General features: G+C 43.4%; 2 protein-coding genes across 2 annotated transcripts in view; one reads left to right on the forward strand and one right to left on the reverse strand.

The window, feature by feature from the left end:
* The window catches only part of LOC309808830 (forkhead-associated domain-containing protein 1-like), a gene marked incomplete at both ends in the record, with an annotated part of 1,104,685 nt that overhangs the window by 948,954 nt on the left and 137,634 nt on the right, over positions 1 to 18,097 (reverse strand). The window lies entirely within an intron of this gene.
* LOC309808007 (forkhead-associated domain-containing protein 1-like) overlaps positions 1 to 18,097 on the forward strand; it is a gene marked incomplete at both ends in the record, with an annotated part of 79,263 nt that overhangs the window by 42,301 nt on the left and 18,865 nt on the right. Inside the window, 2 exons of the mRNA XM_082628016.1 lie at positions 2,954 to 3,063; positions 6,164 to 6,400. Coding sequence (XP_082484142.1) covers positions 2,954 to 3,063; positions 6,164 to 6,400 — 347 coding nt within the window. The remainder of the gene's footprint in view (positions 1 to 2,953; positions 3,064 to 6,163; positions 6,401 to 18,097) is intronic.

Here is an 18,097-nt window from a genome sequence, read left to right on the forward strand (position 1 = left end):
CCCACTTCAATACATTGACTACATAGTGGTTAAAAGCATAGGCTCTGAATCCAACAAACTTAGGCTCATCCCTTGACTCTACCACTTACCAGCTGTGTGTCCTTGAGCAGGTGACTTGACGTCTCTCTGCCTCATATCTCTCACGTATAAAATGGAGATGGGAATAATAATGCCTATCTCACTGGGTTGTTATGAAGACGAAATCGTATCCTGCCTGTAAGTGCTGAGCACAGCGCCAGGTGCATAGCGAACATTCAGTAAATATTAAAATATTTAATATTTTATTATTTAAATTTTAAATTTTACAATCTTAATAATTTAAATATTTTAAAATTTAAATATTTAAATTTTAAATATTAAAATTTAAAAATTAAGTTATTACCTAACCATGATTGTTATTTAACTTTTATTTACAACTTACAATGTCTGAAAGACACAGTTAAGGTGCACACATACTGCCCCTGCTGCAGACTGGTGATTATTGGAGCGCACCAGGACAGCTGGGGGTTGTTAAAATATTAAAGTAACTCCCCTGCCTTTTGGCCAACAGCTCATGCCCGAAAATTCTTAAAGTGCCTGCGTCCCCGTATCCGCCGTCCCACCGCCCCAGCCCTCCCGACTCTCCCTGGGGCTTCTCCCCACTGGGACCTCCGAAGGATCCAGCATCTAGAGTTAAGCCGGTTTGGTCATACATGGCCCTTAGGTTCTTTTTGATAAATAACAGTAGCCGGTAAAGAAGTTTGGGGCAGGTGAGGGGTAACTGCTCCCGCACCTCCCTGCCTGGGTGTAAGGAAAGCAAGTCTCAGAGCAAATTCTAGCCCCACAAAGACTTTGAGTAAACACACCTTCCCCAGTAAAGGGACCCCATCGATCAGCCTGTTCTGTAAGATTGATGAAGTCCCCGCTCCGGCCATCATCTTGCAGGGAAGCGTCCCTCAAGACAGCCACGACAGGGTCGTAGAGGCAGCCGGAGTCACCCCTAGAGATGGCATCAGACGCCAGAACTCTAAGCTGAGACCGGACAGGGGCCCATTTAGGGTCAGACCCCGAGGCCCTCCCTGGGGACACAGGCCAGGCAGTACCTTCCTCCAGTGGGAGCCGATTTCTTGAGGAATCTGAAAACAGATGAAATCTTCCTCCTGAAAATTCAGTTTCCAAATTGAGATACACAATCAGTGTAAAATAAACCCCAGATTTCAAAGGCTTCATGCCTCGAAGAAAAAGAATATAAAATATCTCCATATTTTTTGTCGATTACGTGTTGAAATGATGCTTTTTAATGTGTTGGGTTAAATAAAATTGATCATTAAAAATTCCTCTCTTCTTTTTACCTTTTTAACGTGACTACGAGAAAATTGAAAATTGCATTCTGTAGCTCCCTTATTTCTCTATCAGGCACTGCTGCTATAGTCAGTTAGGACTTAGCTGCTCAGGATCCAAGAGAGTCAGATGGGGGCAGTGAGCTTCAAATAAAAGTTTTCTAATCATGGACCTAGTTGGGGAGGTGGAGGGAGAGAAAATGGGCAGCTGCTGAAGTTCCAGGCCCTTCTGTTCCTCGTGCCCCAGGAAACACTGTGGCCAGGGCTGCTCATTCAACACGCAAGGCTGTGCATTCTCTGGGCACCACAGGCCATCAGTTATGTCCACTAGAGGTTCTGGGGTCCACAAAGAGGTTTGAGACCTGGCTGGGGGGCAGGGATCTTTGATTCTAAAATGCATAAATAAAAAAGGCAGAAGCAAAATGAATAAATGATGAATGTCCACAAACATGACAGTGCGTGCTTCATTCATCATTAATGTTAATACTCATTAAAGTTTCATCACCACTGAAAACAATTTGTTCAGTTTCTCACTTCACAAGAAGATAAGAATGTTCAGTGACTGTCCAGAAACCATAGTCACTTGGAAATTTAAAATATGCTGCTTGGGCCCAAGTGATCTCACACGTAGAATTATAGAAATCTTTACAAACGTTTCTACACCAATAAAAAGAAATGTATTCAGTGTTGATGTGAGTGAATTGCGAGATGTCTGATGTGATACAGAGTGGGGTCCCCAAACACAATGCCATAATCCCTGAAAGTCATATAAAAAGGCCTTGTAATACTGGGGTAAATAAGAAAAAATATAGGAAAGCTTAAATGGCTATCAAGTGGATCCTAGTTAAACACGTTTGGCACACTTGGACAATGGACCACAATGCTACCCTGGAAAAGAACCAAGTACAGCTACAAATACTGACATGGGGAGATGTTTTTGATATTGTTAGCTGAAAAGTAAGCTGGATAAGAATCTCTGTCATGTAAATGCATTTTTGTTTTTTGACAAGATATGACTGCAATAAAAAATATAGCTAATGTTTAGCGCTAAATGCTCTACATGAGGGGTCAGCAAACTTTTCCTGTAAAGAGCCAGATAATAAATACTTTAGGACTTGTGGGTCACATGGTCTCTGCTGCAACTACTCAGCTCTGCCTTTGTAGCTGGAAAGCAGCCATAAATAATATGTAAATGAATCACTGTGGCTGTGTTGCAATAAAACTTTATTTACAAACATAGGCAGAAGGCCAGATTTGGCCGCAGGGCCATAGTTTGCCAACCCCTGCTCTATATCATTATTCTATTTAATCTCCAGATAGCCCTTTATAACAGAGACTATCAGGGATCCTGAATTATGTATGTGGAAACGAAGGCTTAGAAAGAGCAAATGACTTGCCCAAGGTCATCAGCTCTTATGCGGCATAGAAAAAAGTCTGGAAAGAGGCACACCACAGTGCATCAGTGCAGTTAACGCTGGGGAAGAGAAATGAGGCAGCTCTTACCCTTTCCAGTCCTCCTGTAATGCTTTCAGTGCATAAGTCTCATGAATGTGAAGGTTAATCTGAAAATATTCTTTAAGACTTTGGGGAAACTCACAGTCTCCTCTGCATTCTCTGTTGATCTTGTGTGTTAGTGTGGACCAACGCGGCGGAACTGTCGGAACAATCAGTGGCCGAGGAAATTCCTGGGGCAGAGCCCTACAGAGAAATTTTTGTGGACCAGGACCTGTCCCAGCACGATAAGGTGAGGGGTCTTGGGGAAGCACAGAGCTACAGCAGCAAGAGGGACCATGGAGAGATTGCCACTGCCTCTTGTTCTCTGTGTCTCAAGGACTGTCCCTTTTTCCTACTTCCAAGAAACCACCTCTTCCTCCCAAGACATTCAGCCAGGTTTGGCCACTGCTCATTTTATCCCAAATAACATCTACAACTACAAGGTACTGAGCACCTACTGTGTGCTGGGCCATGTCCTGTGCACTTGACATTTATTAGCTCGTTAATCTTCACCATCTTCAAAATAGATTTTATCAGCCTCACTTTGCAGATGAGGAAACTGAAGCTCAGAGAGGTTCAGTGATGTGTTCACGGCTGCCCAATGCAAGGAGCAGTGTTAGGATTCAAAGCGAGGTCTGGTTAGCTTCTCAGCGGGTACTTCTAACTCCCACACAGTAATCACTTGGTCAACCTTCAGTGATGGAACAGTGATGCAAAAACACATTCCTAGCAGGAGGAATTGAGCCCTGAAGTCAGGGAGGCCTGGGCCAAGAGACTCGTTAAAGAACCAGAGAGGTTTAAAGCAGGGATGCGAGCAGAACAGGTGGATTCAAGTCAAGCCATCCTGGGAAGGGCCCAGGTCAATTTCTCCCCACTTAGACACGACCTGAAAGTTACTCTAAAAGAAGCAGTCTATAATATCTCGCTTTCCTTCAGGGCCAGGGCCTGCTCCTGCAGCAATTCTCAGAGTTTGTGAGGAGCAGACCTACCTGGGGTTCTTGTCAGACATGGAAATCCAAACCTTCAGGAGGCAGGGGGTTCCAACCAGGCATCCTGGGACCAGACTCTGAAAAATGTTGCAGAAAGGCGAGAAGCCACACTCAGATTCTGTATTTATCACTGTGTAACAAGCCATCCCAAAACTTAGCGGCTTCAAACAGCAACTCATTATTCCCCAGAATCTATGGGTTGACCTGGAAGGTTCCTTTGCTCGCGTCCCCTGGCCTCACTCATGCGGCCTCAGTCAGCCGCTGGCTTGGCCAGTTTGGTGGTCGGTCTCCATTGGCCTCCTTCCCACATCTAGGGCCTCAGCCAGGACGCCTGGACTGGTGCGCCCCTTTGTGCATGTGGTTTTTCATCACAGCACGGTGGTCTCGGGGTTCCCAGGGGGCCAGAGCAGAAGCTGCACAGCCTGTAAGAACTTGCCTGGAGATCATGCAGCATCACTTCCACTCCATTCCGTTGGTTAAAGCAAGTCACGGGGCCAGCCCAGACTAGAGGGTGGGGAAATAGACTGGATGGCAAAACTGCAAAGTATTTGTTGCCATTTTTCAACCTGCCTCAATTTTAACTCGGAAATATAGTGCAACCACTATAATTTTTTCTATTTATAGAAAATGTTTATAAGCCATTTATCATTTTTTCTATTTATAATAGAAAGAATTCTTTCTCTTTATAAGTCGTTTATACCCTAACTTGCCAGGACTCCTTCAAGTGACAATAAACAAATTAGCTTGAGGGGGAGCATCGATTAGCTCAACTTATTGGAAAATTTAAAGGGCCACTAGCTTCAGGTATGGCTAGATCCAGGAGCTTGAATAATGTCATCAGAACACCTCCCCACTACCAACCTCTCCCCTCTGTTTCCCTCAGAGTCTGGCTTTCTACATGAGGCTGGCTTTGTGTGTCAGAAAAGACAAACTAAGGCAAACAAGCCTACATATTTAAAGTTTATGATCCAAAAGAAGGCAAGATGCTCTCCCTCTGTAATCGATGTGTGAAATCTCTGATTGACCAGCTTGGGCCACATGCACATGGGGAGGTGGGACAGGAAGGAGCAGGGCACATGACTGACAATCCTACCCAGACCCCATGGAAGGAGGAACGCTCCCTCCAGAAGGGCAAGGGGACCCTCACCAGGAAAGCAGAACCCACAGCTGTCCACTGCCCTCTGCAAACTTCTTATATTCCAGCACTGGCACGGGGCCTGGCACTTAGTTGCTGCCCGATGAATGTTTGTTGCATGAAAAATGAATAAGCACCTGGCTGATCATAACAGGGTGAAACAGGGGAAACTGCCCAGGAGTAGGGAATATGTCTGATACTCTCTCTTGAAGTTTTGCCACCAACTTTCACAAGGACCCAAAGGAAGGCCCCTGGCAGCAGCTGGCAATGTCAGACAGGCTTTCTCATGAGCAAGGCCCTGTCCTTCCCCAGGTCACGGAGCTAGCAGGTCGTGAGGCTGACTGGACGGCTCTCCTGGGAATGAGCTGGCCCAGAAATTGCCCATTTACCTCCTCCCGTGACTGCTTTGGAAAAGGCCTCTGGGGAATTTTTTCTTCTTCTTCTTCTTCAGTTTTTCTGACATTTTATTGATAACGTCTGGTGAGAAGTTTGGGGGAATTTTTTTTTCCTTTTTTGGAAAACCTAACCAATTATTTGGCTGCAGAGCTTTATCACTGGAGAGATGGAGGACAGGGTTAATTATACCTGTGGGTACAGTCTACCAGCAATTTTGTTTTTCCAGCCGAAAGTTGACATGAGCCCATGCAAATAAATCAGTATTCCTGTCTCATTTACTTTCCAGATTGAGTTACCTGGAAAAAATTCATACATGAATAGCCAAAAGAGGCAGGAAATATTAGAAGAGAGGAAAGGGAAAACAAATAGTTAAGAATGTTTTAACTTAAAACAAATAACCCTCATTATAGGCAGAATGTGGTCAAACAGAATGTTGTTTTCCTAACTACCTTTCCTAGGTCCCCAGTGTGCTAGGCTGTATATTATAAATGAAAACACTGTAAGTAAACTTTCTAGCAACAAAAATTCCCAAGTGGGATGGTTGTTCTTAATATGAAAGTCTAATTCTCGGGGAAAGGAAAGTTTCCGTACCTGTGAGGTATAGACATCCATTACAGGAGTCTATATACAAGTACATCATTTTAACCCAATTCTTGTCTCTATGAGATTTTCGAAGTGACAGAGATAGCCTTGAAAGTCTGCTTTTTCCCTCCCTGCCTGCCCTCACCTTCCCAAAGAATGATACCATATTTTTCCTGTCTTTCTTTAAATGGGCTCAGCCTTACACCCAGACCCACACCTAGTAAATTTCCCATCTGGCCTCCACCCAGGATGAAATAATTCGGCTGCTGGGAAAAGAAGTCAGCCGTCTCTCCGATTTTGAACTTGAATCTAAATACAAAGACACCGTGATAGCAAGCCTGCAGAACCAAGTGGCCAACCTGAGCCAGAAGCTGTTGGAAACAGCTGCCTCCAGGCAGAAGGAGAGGGTGATCCCGCCCAAGTTTCAGGTTCTGCATGAAGAGGACGATGCCCAACAGAGAGAGATCCAGAGCTTGAAAAACCAGGTAGGGCTCAGAGACAAGTGGGTCGGGGCCTTGGGGTCACAACACAGGGTGACAGCTCTCAGGTAGAGCCTGTTGGGAGCCACCCAGGTAGTTAGAAATGGGCAGTGAGCACAGCATGGTGAGGAGTACAGTTCCAGGGAGTGCAGGGTTGGCAAGTTTCTAGCCTTGTAAGAACAATATTAGATTTGATTAAGTGCCTACCATGTTCAGGCCCCGGTGCAGGTGCTTTGGGTGCATTAGCTTATTTATTTATTTATTTATTTATTTATTTATTTTATTTATTTAATTTATTTATTTATGGCTGCATTGGGTCTTCGTTGCTGTGCACGGGCTTTCTCTAGTTGCAGTGAGCAGGGTCTACTCTTCACTGTGGTGCATGGGCTTCTCATTGCAGTGGCTTCTCTTGCTGCAGACCATGGGCTCTAGGCACGTGGGCTTCAGTAGTTGCAGCATGAGGGCTTCAGTAGCTGTGGCTCACGGACTCTAGAGTGTAGGCTCAGTAGTTGTGGCCCACGGGCATAGTTTCTCCACAGCATGTGGGATCTTCCTGGACCAGGGCTCGAACTCCTGTCCCCTGCATTGGCAGGGGGATTCTTAAACACTGCACCATGAGGGAAGTCCCCTCATTAGCTATTTAAACCTCAGTCTTCTGACACATGCCATTCTACAGATGAGGAGACTGAGGCACGCTCAGCGATGCCCAGGAGCTTGTTACAGCTTGCACAGCAAGTGAGAGACAGTGATGTGATTTGGGCTCAGCTCTGCCACCTTGTACACCTCATGCTTTCACACCCACTTTGCATTTCCACCCAACTCCTGTCGCTTCAGTGACCACTTCTCACACCCACCCGGACCCAGCCAGAAAGAGCTGGAGATGGGGAGAAGGAACCCCACAGTGTTCCAAACACTGAGGCCTTTATCAAACCCTGAAGGCAGGTGCTGGTTCATTTATAGGGAATTTCACCAAAAATTCTCCACCCAGAATGTCTGGATTTACCAGTCAACTTCCTTCCTCCTGAAACTAAATCCAAAAGAAAAAAAAATTTTTTCTTAAGTTTTAAAGAACTACTTTAAAATTGGCCACTGATCTGGTACATAAATTATATCTCAACAACGTTGATAAAAAAGCAATTGGAAATTGATGAATTTTGGCCTCAGTGCATAATTCTGCTTAAAACCGTAGTCAGATTTGGTTCAACATGACGGAGTAGAAGGACATGCTGTCACTCCCTCTTTCGAGAACACTGGAATCACAACTAACTGCTGAACAATCATCGACAGGAAGACACTGGAACTCACCAAAAAAGATACCCCACATGCAAAGACAAAGGAGAAGGCGCAAAGAGACAGTAGGAGGGGCGCAATCCCAATGAAATCAAATCCCATCACTGCTGGGTGGGTGACTCACAAACTGGAGAACACTTATACCACAGAAGTCCACCCACTGGAGTGAAGGTTCTGAGCCCCACGTCGGGCTTCCCAACCTGGGGGTCTGGCAATGGGAGGAGGAATTCCTAGAGACTCAGACTTTGAAGGCTAGTGGGATTTGATTGCAGGACTTTGGCAGGACTGGGGGAAAGAGCGATTCCACTCTTGGAGGGCACACACAAAGTAGTGTGTGCATTGGGACCCAGGGGAAGGAGCAGTGACCCCATAGGAGACTGAACCAGACCTACCTGCTAGTGTTGGTGGGTCTCCTGCAGAGGCGGGGGGCAGCTGTGGCTCACCAAGGGACAAGGACACTGGCAGCAGAAGTTCTGGGAAGTATTCCTTGGCATGAGCCCTCCCAGAGTATGCCATTAAACCCACCAAAGAGCCCGGGTAGGCTCCAGTGTTGGGTCACTTCAGGCCAAACAACTAACAGGGAGGGAACCCAGACCCACCCATCAGCAGACAAGCAGATTAAAGTTTTACTGAGCTCTGCCTACCAATGCCACAGCCAGCTCTACCCACCACCAGTCCCTCCTATCAGGAAACTTCCACAAGCCTCTTAGATAGCCTCATCCACCAGAGGGCAGACAGCAGCAACAAGAAGAACTACAATCCTGCAGCTTGTGGAACAAAAACAATATTCACAGAAAGACAGAAAAGATGAAAAGGCAGAGGGCTATGTAACAGATGAAAGAACAAGGTAAAACCCCAGAAAACAACTAAATGAAATGGAGATAGGCAACCTTCCAGAAAAAGAATTCAAAATAATGATAGTGAAGATGATCCTGGACCTCAGAAAAAGAATGGAGGCAAAGATCGAGAAGATGCAAGAAATGTTTAACAAAGATCTAGAAGAATTCAAGAACAAACAAACAGAGATGAACAATACAATAACTGAAAAAAAAAACACACTAGAAGGAATCAATAGAATAACTGAGGCAAAAGAACGGATAAGTGACCTGGAAGACAGAATGGTGGAATTCACTGCTGCGGAACAGAATAAAGAAAAAAGAATGAAAAGAAATGAAGACAGCTTAAGAGACCTCTGGGACAACATTAAACACAACAACGTTCACATTATACGGGTCCCAGAAGGAGAAGAGAGAGAGAAAGAACCCGAGAAGATATTGAAGAGATTATAGTCAAAAACTTCCCTAACATCGGAAAGGAAATAGCCACCCAAGTCCAGGAAGCACAGAGAGTCCCATACAGGAGAAACCCAAGGAGAAACACACCGAGACACATAGTAATCAACTTGGCAAAAATTAAAGAAAAATTATTGACAGCAGCAAGGGAAAAATGACAAATAACATACAAGGGAACTCCCAGAAGGTTAACAGCTGATTTCTCAGCAGAAACTCTACCAACCAGAAGGGAGTGGCATGATATACTTAAAGTGATGAAAGGGAAGAACGTACAACCAAGATTACTCTACCCAGCAAGGATCTCATTGAGATTCGATGGAGAAATCAAAAGCTTTACAGACAAGCAAAAGCTAAGAGAATTCAGCACCACCAAACCAGCTCTACAACAAATGTTAAAGGAACTTCTGTAAGTGGGAAACACAAGAGAAGAAAAGGACCTACAAAAACAAACCCAAAACAATTAAGAAAATGGTCATAGAAACATACATATCGATAATTACCTTAAATGTGAATGGATCAAATGCTCTAACCAAAAGACACAGGGTTGCTGAAAGGATACAAAAACAAGACCCATCTATATGCTGTCTCCAGGCGACCCACTTCAGACCTAGGGACACATACAGACTGAAAGTGAGGGGATGGAAAAAGATATTCCATGCAAATGGAAATCAAAGGAAAGCTGGAGTAGCAATACTCATATCAGGTAAAATACACTTTAAAATAAAGAATGTTACAAGAGACAAGGAAGGACACTACGTAATGATCAAGGGATCAATCCAAGAGGAAGATATAACAATTATAAATATATATGCACCCAACATAGGAACACCTCAATACAAAAGGCAATCGCTAACAGCTCTAAAAGAGGAAATCAACAGTAACACAATAATAGTGGGGGACTTGAACACCTCACTTACACCAATGGACAGATCATCCAAAGAGAAAATTAATAAGGAAACACAAGCTTTAAATGACACAATAGACCAGATAGATTTAATTGATATTTGTAGGACATTCCATCCTAAAACAGCAGATTACACTTTCTTCTCAAGTGCGCACGGAACATTTTCCAGGATAGATCACGTTTTGGGTCACAAATCAAGCCTCAGGAAATTTAAGAAAATTAAAATCATATCAAGCATCTTTTCTGACCACAACGCTATGAGATTAGAAATGAATTACAGGGAAAAACCTGTAAAAAACACAAACACATAGAGGCTAAACATTACGTTACTAAATAACCAAGAAATCACTGAAGAAATCAAAGAGGAAATCAAAAAATACCTTGAGACAAATGACAATGAAAACATGACGATCCAAAACCTATGGGATGCAGCAAAAGCATCCCATAGTTCTAAGAGGGAAGTTCATAGCTATACAAGCCTACCTCAAGAAACAAGAAAAATCTCAAATAAACAATCTAACGTTACACCTAAAGGAACTAGAGAAAGAAGAACAAACAAAACCCAAAGTTAGCAGAAGGAAAGAAATCATAAAGATCAGAGCAGAAATAAATGAAATAGAAACAAAGAAACCAATAGCAAAGATCAATAAAACTAAAAGCTGGTTCTTTGAGAAGTTAAACAAAATTGATAAACCATTAGCCAGACTCATCAAGAAAAAGAGGGAGAGGACTCAAATCAATAAAATTAGAAAGGAAAAAGAAGTTACAACAGACACCGCAGAAATACAAAGCATCCTAAGAGACAACTACAAGCAACTCTATGCCAATAAAATGGACAACCTGGAAGACATGAACAAATTCTTAGAAAGTTATAACCTTTCAAGTCTGAACCAGGAAGAAATAGAAAATATGAACAGACCAATCACAAGTAATGAAATTGAAACTGTGATTAAAAATCTTCCAACAAACAGAAGTCCAGGACCAGAAGGCTTCACAGGTGAATGCTATCAAAAATTTAGAGACGAGCTAACACCCATCTTTCTCAAACTCTTCCAAAAAATTGCAGAGGAAGGAACACTCCCAAACTCATTCTCTGAGGCCACCATCACCCTGATACCAAAACCAGACAAAGATACTACAAAAAAAGAAAATTACAGACCAATATCACTGATGAATATAGATGCAAAAATCCTCAACAAAATACTAGCAAACAGAATCCAACAACACATTAAAAGGATCATACACCATGATCAAGTGGGATTTATCCCAAAGAGGCAAGGATTCTTCAATATATGCAAATCAATCAATGTGATACACCATATTAACAAATTGAAAAAGAAAAACCATATGATCATCTCAATGGATGCAGAAAAAGCTTTTGACAAAATTCAACTCTGATTTATGATATAAACTCTCCAGAAAGTGGGCATAGAGGGAACCTACTTCACCATAGTAAAGGCCATATATGACAAAGGCACAGCAAACATCATTCTCAATGGTGAAAAACTGAAAGCATTTCCTCTAAGATCAGGAACAAGACAAGGATGTCCACTCTCACTACTATTCTTCAACATAGTTTTGGAAGTCCTAGCCACAGCAATCAGTGAAGAAAAAGCAATAAAAGGTATCCAAATTGAAAAAGAAGAAGTAAAACTGTCACTGTTTGCAGATGACAGGATACTCTACAGAGAGAATCCTAAAGATGCCACCAGAAATCTACTAGAGCTAATCAATGAACTTGGTAAAGTTGCAGGACACAAAATGAATGCACAGAAATCTCTTGCATTCCTATACACTAATGATGAAAAATCTGAAAGAGAAATTAAGGAAACACTCTCATGTACCACTGCAACCAAAAAATACAATACCTAGGAATAAACCTACCTAGGGAGACAAAGACCTGTATGCAGAAAACTGTAAGACACTGATGAAAGCAATTAAAGATGATAGCAACAGATGGAGAGATATACCATGTTCTTGGATTGGAAGCATCAATATTGTGAAAATGACTCTACTACCCAAAGCAATCTACAGATTCAATGCAATCCCTATCAAATTACCAATGGCATTTTTTAGAGAACTAGAACAGAAAAGCTTAAAATTTGTGTGGAGACACAAAAGACCCCGAATAGCCAAAGCAGTCTTGAGGGAAAAAAACGGAGCTGGAGGAATCAGACTCCCTAACTTCAGCCTATACTACAAAGCCACACTAATCAAGACAATATGGTACTGGCACAAAAACAGAAATATAGGTCAATGGAACAGAATAGAAAGCCCAGAGATAAACCCACACACCTATGGTCAACTAATCTATGACAAAGGAGTCAAGGATATACAGTGGAGAAAAGAGAGTCTCTTCAATAAGTGGTGATGGGAAAACTGGACAGCTACATGTAAAAGAATGAAATTAGAACACTCCCTAACGCCATACACAAAAATAAACTCAAAACGGATTAGAGACCTAAATGTAAGACCAGACACTCTAAAATTCTTAGAGGAAAACATAGGAAGAACACTCTTTGACATAAATCACAGCAAGATATTTTTTGATCCACTTCCTAGAGTAATGGAGATAAATACAAAAATAAACAAATGGGACCTAATGAAACTTCAAAGCTTTTGCACAGCAAAGGAAACCATAAACAGGATGAAAAGACAACCCTCAGACTGGGGGAAAATATTTGCAAAGGAAGCAACTGACAAATGATTAATATCCAAAATATATAAAGAGCTCATGCAGCTCAATATTAAAAAAACAAACAACCCAATCCAAAAATGTGCAGAATACCTAAATAGACGTTTCTCCAAAGAAGATATACCGCTGGCCAAGAAGCACATGAAAAGCTGCTCAACATCATTAATTATTAGAGAAATGCAAATCAAAACTGCAATGAGGTATCACCTCACACCAGTTAGAATGGGCATCATCAGAAAATCTACAAACAACAAATTCTGGAGAAGGTGTGGAGAAAAGGGGACCGTCTTGCACTGTTGGTGGAAATGTAAATTGATACAGCCACGATGGAGAACAGTATGGAGGTTCCTTACAAAACGAAAAATAGAATTACCATAGGACCCAGCAATCCCACTACTGGGCATATACCCAGAGAAAACCATAATTCAAAAAGCCACATGCACCCCAATGTTCATTGCAGTACTATTTACAACAGCCAGATCATGGAAGCAACCTAAATGCCCATCGACGGACGAATGGTTAAAGAGGAAGTGGTACATATATACAATGGAATATTACTCAGCCATAAAAAGGAACAAAATTGGGTCATTTGTAGAGACGTGGATGCATCTAGAGACTGCCATACAGAGTGAAGTAAGTCAGAAAGAGAAGAACAAATATCATATATTAACGCATATATGTGGAACCTAGAAAAATGGTAAAGATGAACCAGTTTGCAGAGCAGAAATGGAGACACACATGTAGAGAACAAACGTATGGACACCAAGGGGAGAAAGCGGCAGGGGGTGGGGGTGGTGGTATGATGAATTGAGAGATTGGGATTTACATGTATACACTGATGTGTATAAAATGGGTGACTAATAAGAAAAATATAAATAAATAAACATTTTAAAAAAGGAGAGAGGAAAAAAAAAACCATAGTCAATGCTTGGGGGCCTTTGTTCTCTTGTTCTCTGTTTACTGTCTTTCCCTCTGTAACCGATTCTAGGTACACAGTTTCAATCCTAGAAATGGTGCTCTAGAAAGGACACAGATTGTGTATGGTGAACCTAGGAGATTCTAGCAGGAAACTGTAAGCTCCATGAAGGCAAAGGTTGGGCCCAGTAACCTTCTAGAACTCTGTTAGGACCGTGTCTGTTTGTCTGTTCTTTATTCATCCATCCACCCATCCGTCCATTAATCCAAAGAAATATTTTGGGGGGCCTATCCCGTGCCATGCCCTCTTCCAGGCTCTGAGAATTCAGCAGAGAACAAGACAGACATGATCCTTCCCCCTGTTATGCTCTAGTGAGGGAGACAGAAAAAACAAGTCAACAAATACATGCTCTAATATTTAAATGAACTAATGACTCTCCTTCAAACCTGGTTTTGAAAAAACAATGAAAGTAACAGGTCCTGTAGGAATTATTAGTGCAAACAGCTACCTTGACATGTAGCTGACACATTAATGAGCACCTTTTTCTTGAACTGAACACAATTTTGCTGAAATATTCCTTTCAGTTATTCTCCCATTTCAGAGCTTTCCTGAGAAAATGACATGTCTTTTTCAGGTACATGGATGAGGCTGAATTATTCCCACATACCTTTTTTATTTTTGGCCATACCACGCGGCTTGCAGGATCTTAGTTCCCTGACCAGGGATCAAACCCAGGCCTCCAGCAGTGGAAGCACAGAGTCCTAACCACTGGACTGCCAGGGAATTCCCCACATACCTTTTTTTAAATAATTGAAATATATTTGACATAGAATATTATATAATTTCCACATATCTTTGAATATCAGCCGGTCCCAATTTGAGTATTATTTAAAGTGGCTGCCGATATCTGGGGGAAAAAATGTTTTTTTACAAAGAAATTATCTAGAAATAATTACACTGATGCATCATGCTCTTGCCTCCCCTACCACTGGAGCTTCACTTATAACTGAAGAAGAATATTTTATAGCAAGGCATATATGAACCAGAGGCTCCATCAGTTTGAACTCAAATCGAGTTTCAACCACTGACATTTTAGTTTCTTAACTATTCTACTGCCTGCAGAGCATTCCACCAGAAGTGTAAGCCACATGGCAGGTTGATTTATGGTTCTGATTACTTTATGTGTTTTCCCTGGTCCCCGAAGGTGTGTGCATAATGATTTGCTCTCAGAGATCTTCGATCTGCTACAGTATCACTAGAAAATTCTTACCTCCATGTGCTCTTATACGCCTGTGCTAATTAGAAACCAAATTATCATCCTGAAACAATCACTCCTCCTAGCACTCTTAACTTTCTTATGATTCAGTGCCCATTTTATTACACAGCTTAACAGACATTAAACATCTTGGAATTTATGCCATTACAAACAATATGGATATTTACTTTGATAGTAAAAGTATCAAAGAGGTTTGAAGACTCTTTGGAGTTTTCCAGCAATCCAAAATCCTAAAACTCTGACACTCAGATTGAAATATTTTCAATCTGTCAAAACCACTGGAGTCTTAGAGGGGAACGTATGTTTTCCCTTCTGGAAGTTTGTCTCTGTGTGTTCTATCTCTGGTATCATGCAAATAAAAGCATTAAGCTGAGAAGAGCTTACAAACACTTTCAGTGTTCCAAGGACCTTTTATGGAAAAGTTGTATTTACCCCCAACAGAGAAAAGTAAGATGTGAAAGAATTTTTTCACTCAAAGTTTCCAAAGCACAAACATGCAAAAGTATAGCCTTGGGGAGAGTGGGGGTCAGAGTGGCCTGTGTCCCCGCAACTTCTAGCATAGACCCCCCCCCAATAATGTCTCAGGTGCCCCAGGGAAAAAGTAAGTGTAACTGCCCCAAATGTCCTAGACTCTGAACCATGATGGTGTATGAAACGAGTCAGAAAACTTGTGAGACCTTGACGGTTCTGTTAATTCTACCAGAGTAATGACAAGATTTCCAAGGATACAAACCAAGACCAAAGGCTGTGAGCGCCATCTGGTGGCCATATCAGCACGCCCGAACTCCATTACCTGGGCATGCCCACCACCTCCCCCCAATCTTTTTTTTTTTTTTTTTTTTTAGCGTGATGCCCGCAACCTGGTCTGATTGTAAACAGGGAATTTCCTGTATTTCTTCTTTTGGAGGGATTATTTTTATTTAAGACACTGAGTCTCTATTTACTCTTATAACAGTTATTTTTAATTTAATGCACGTTTTTAAGTTTAAAAAGGGAGCTGCTTCTACGAAAAACGCTAAGAAATTATAGTGGGACTAGCCAAGAGACATGGGAAAAATAGTGAAAGTGGTATATGAATGACTGAAGTTTAGGAACTCTCTTCGGGTGGGGTTGCCAGATAAAGTAAGGACACCCAGTTAAATTTGAATTTTAGAATTTCGTTGTAGTGTGTGTCCCAAATATTGCATGGGACACATTTGCACTGAAATATTATTCATTATCTGAAATCCTATTTTAAGTGAACATCCTTTTTTCCTCCCCTAAATCTGGCAACCTTACCTTAGGAGAACAAAGAAATTGCACCCAGGACTTCCCTGGTGGCACAGGGGTTAGGGATCCGCCTGCCAGTGCAGGGGACACGGGATCGAGCCCTGGTCCGGGAAGATCCCACCTGCCGTGGAGCATCTAAGCCTGTGCGCCACAACTACTGAGCGCTCGTGCCACAACTACTGAAGCCCGTGTGCTTAGAGCCCAGGCTCCGCAACAAGAGAAGGTGCCGCAATAAGCCTATGCACCGCAACAAAGACCCAACGCAGCCAAAAATAAATTAATAAATAAATAAAATTTATTTTTAAAAAAGGAAAAGAAATTGCATCCTTCTCCTTGTCACTTCCATTTTGATCTATCAAAACAAGCTAGTGGGGCTTCCCTGGTGGTGCAGTGGTTGACAGTCCGCCTGCCGATGCAGGGGACACAGGTTCGTGCCCCGGTCTGGGAAGATCCCACATGCTGCGGAGCGGCTGGGCCCGTGGGCCATGGCCACTGAGCCTGCACTTCCGGAGCCTGTGCTCCACAACGGGAGAGGCCACAACAGTGAGAAGCCCGCGTACAGCAAAAAAAAAAAAAAAAAAAACAAAAAACAAGCTAGCTCTTGTCCTGTCTACGGATTGCTTGACATTTATGCCCCAATAAATGTGTCCCTGTGGGAGTACTGAGGCCTGACATCTGAAAAATCACAGGGCAAAGGCCCACAGTGCACCTTGAGGTGGGAATGTCCGGGCCACTCAGAACAAGCAGTCTGGCCACATCAGACGGAGAGGGAGGGGGTTCTGGGCCCAGCTCTCTTTCCCGGCCTCTCGGGTACCTGCTCTGTGGAGGCCGAGGCCTGGCAGCTACTTTCGGGCCCTTACAAACGTTGCATTTGATGGAGAGCCTTCCGCACCCCACGTGTAGACCTAGACCCCTGGAGGGGGGCCCGCCCTTGAGGGGGCTCTGAGCCATGGACTTAGAGGGTGCTCACAGCAGCCATAGATAGAGCCGGCCTGTGGTGCTCCCACCCACGATTCCTGTATTTCCTTTATTTTTTTATTATTATTTTTTTTTGCGGTACGCGGGCCTCTCACTGTTGTGGCCTCTCCCATTGCGGAGCACAGGCTCCAGATGCGCAGGCTCGGCGGCCATGGCCCACAGACCCAGCCGCACCGCGGCATGTGGGATCTTCCCGGACTGGGTCACGAACCCGCGTCCCCTGCATCGGCAGGCGGACTGTCACCCACCTCGTCACCAGGGAAGCCCCTGTATTTCCTCTTAATAACAACCACACTGGCGTTTAAGTGAGCCTGGCAAGGCTTACAAATGCACACATAAAGATTACCAACTACCTTCCCCAGAGACGGACGAGGGAAGTTGAAGCTAAAACACACCGTGAGGGCTTCCCTGGTGGCGCAGTGGTCGAGAGTCCACCTGCCGATGCAGGGGACACGGGTTCGTGCCCCGGTCCGGAAAGATACCACATGCTGCGGAGTGGCTGGGCCCCTGAGCCATGGTCGCTGAGCCTGCGCGACCGGAGCCTGTGCTCTGCAATGGGAGAGGCCACAACTGTGAGAGGCCCGCGTACCGCAAAAAAAAACCAAAATAAACCCAAAACAAAAGAAAAAAAACACCCAGTGGGTAGTCAGAGGAGAGGACCGTCAATAGCTCTTCCCCCTGTGCCATGTGCCAGGCTTGATCTGAGCACCTGTACACATGTTAACTTATTAAAATACTTCTAACAATCCTATCAGGTTGGGACTACCATCACCCCGCGTGCAGACTGAACAAAAGGAAACAGAATATGGTGTCCTCCTTGTGCTCACAAAGCCCGTTAACTGGCAGAGACAGGACTTGAAGGCCACAGTTCGGCTCCCTAGTCCATGCCATGCTTTACAGCCTCCAACTTCTCACGCTCATTCCTAGAGCCACCTGGGAAGGAGGAACCAGGCAACTAAAGACTGGGTTTGAATCAGACTCCACGTCTGACCAGCCGCGTGATCCCGAGCAGGGGGCCTCGCCTCTCTGAGTCTCAACCTGGCTCCCTTGCAAAATGGGCACATTAATGGGAACGTCAGCCTT

This window comes from Mesoplodon mirus, assembly GCF_964341445.2.
Source record: "Mesoplodon mirus genome assembly, chromosome: 7".
NCBI classification, from domain to species: Eukaryota; Metazoa; Chordata; class Mammalia; order Artiodactyla; family Ziphiidae; genus Mesoplodon; species Mesoplodon mirus.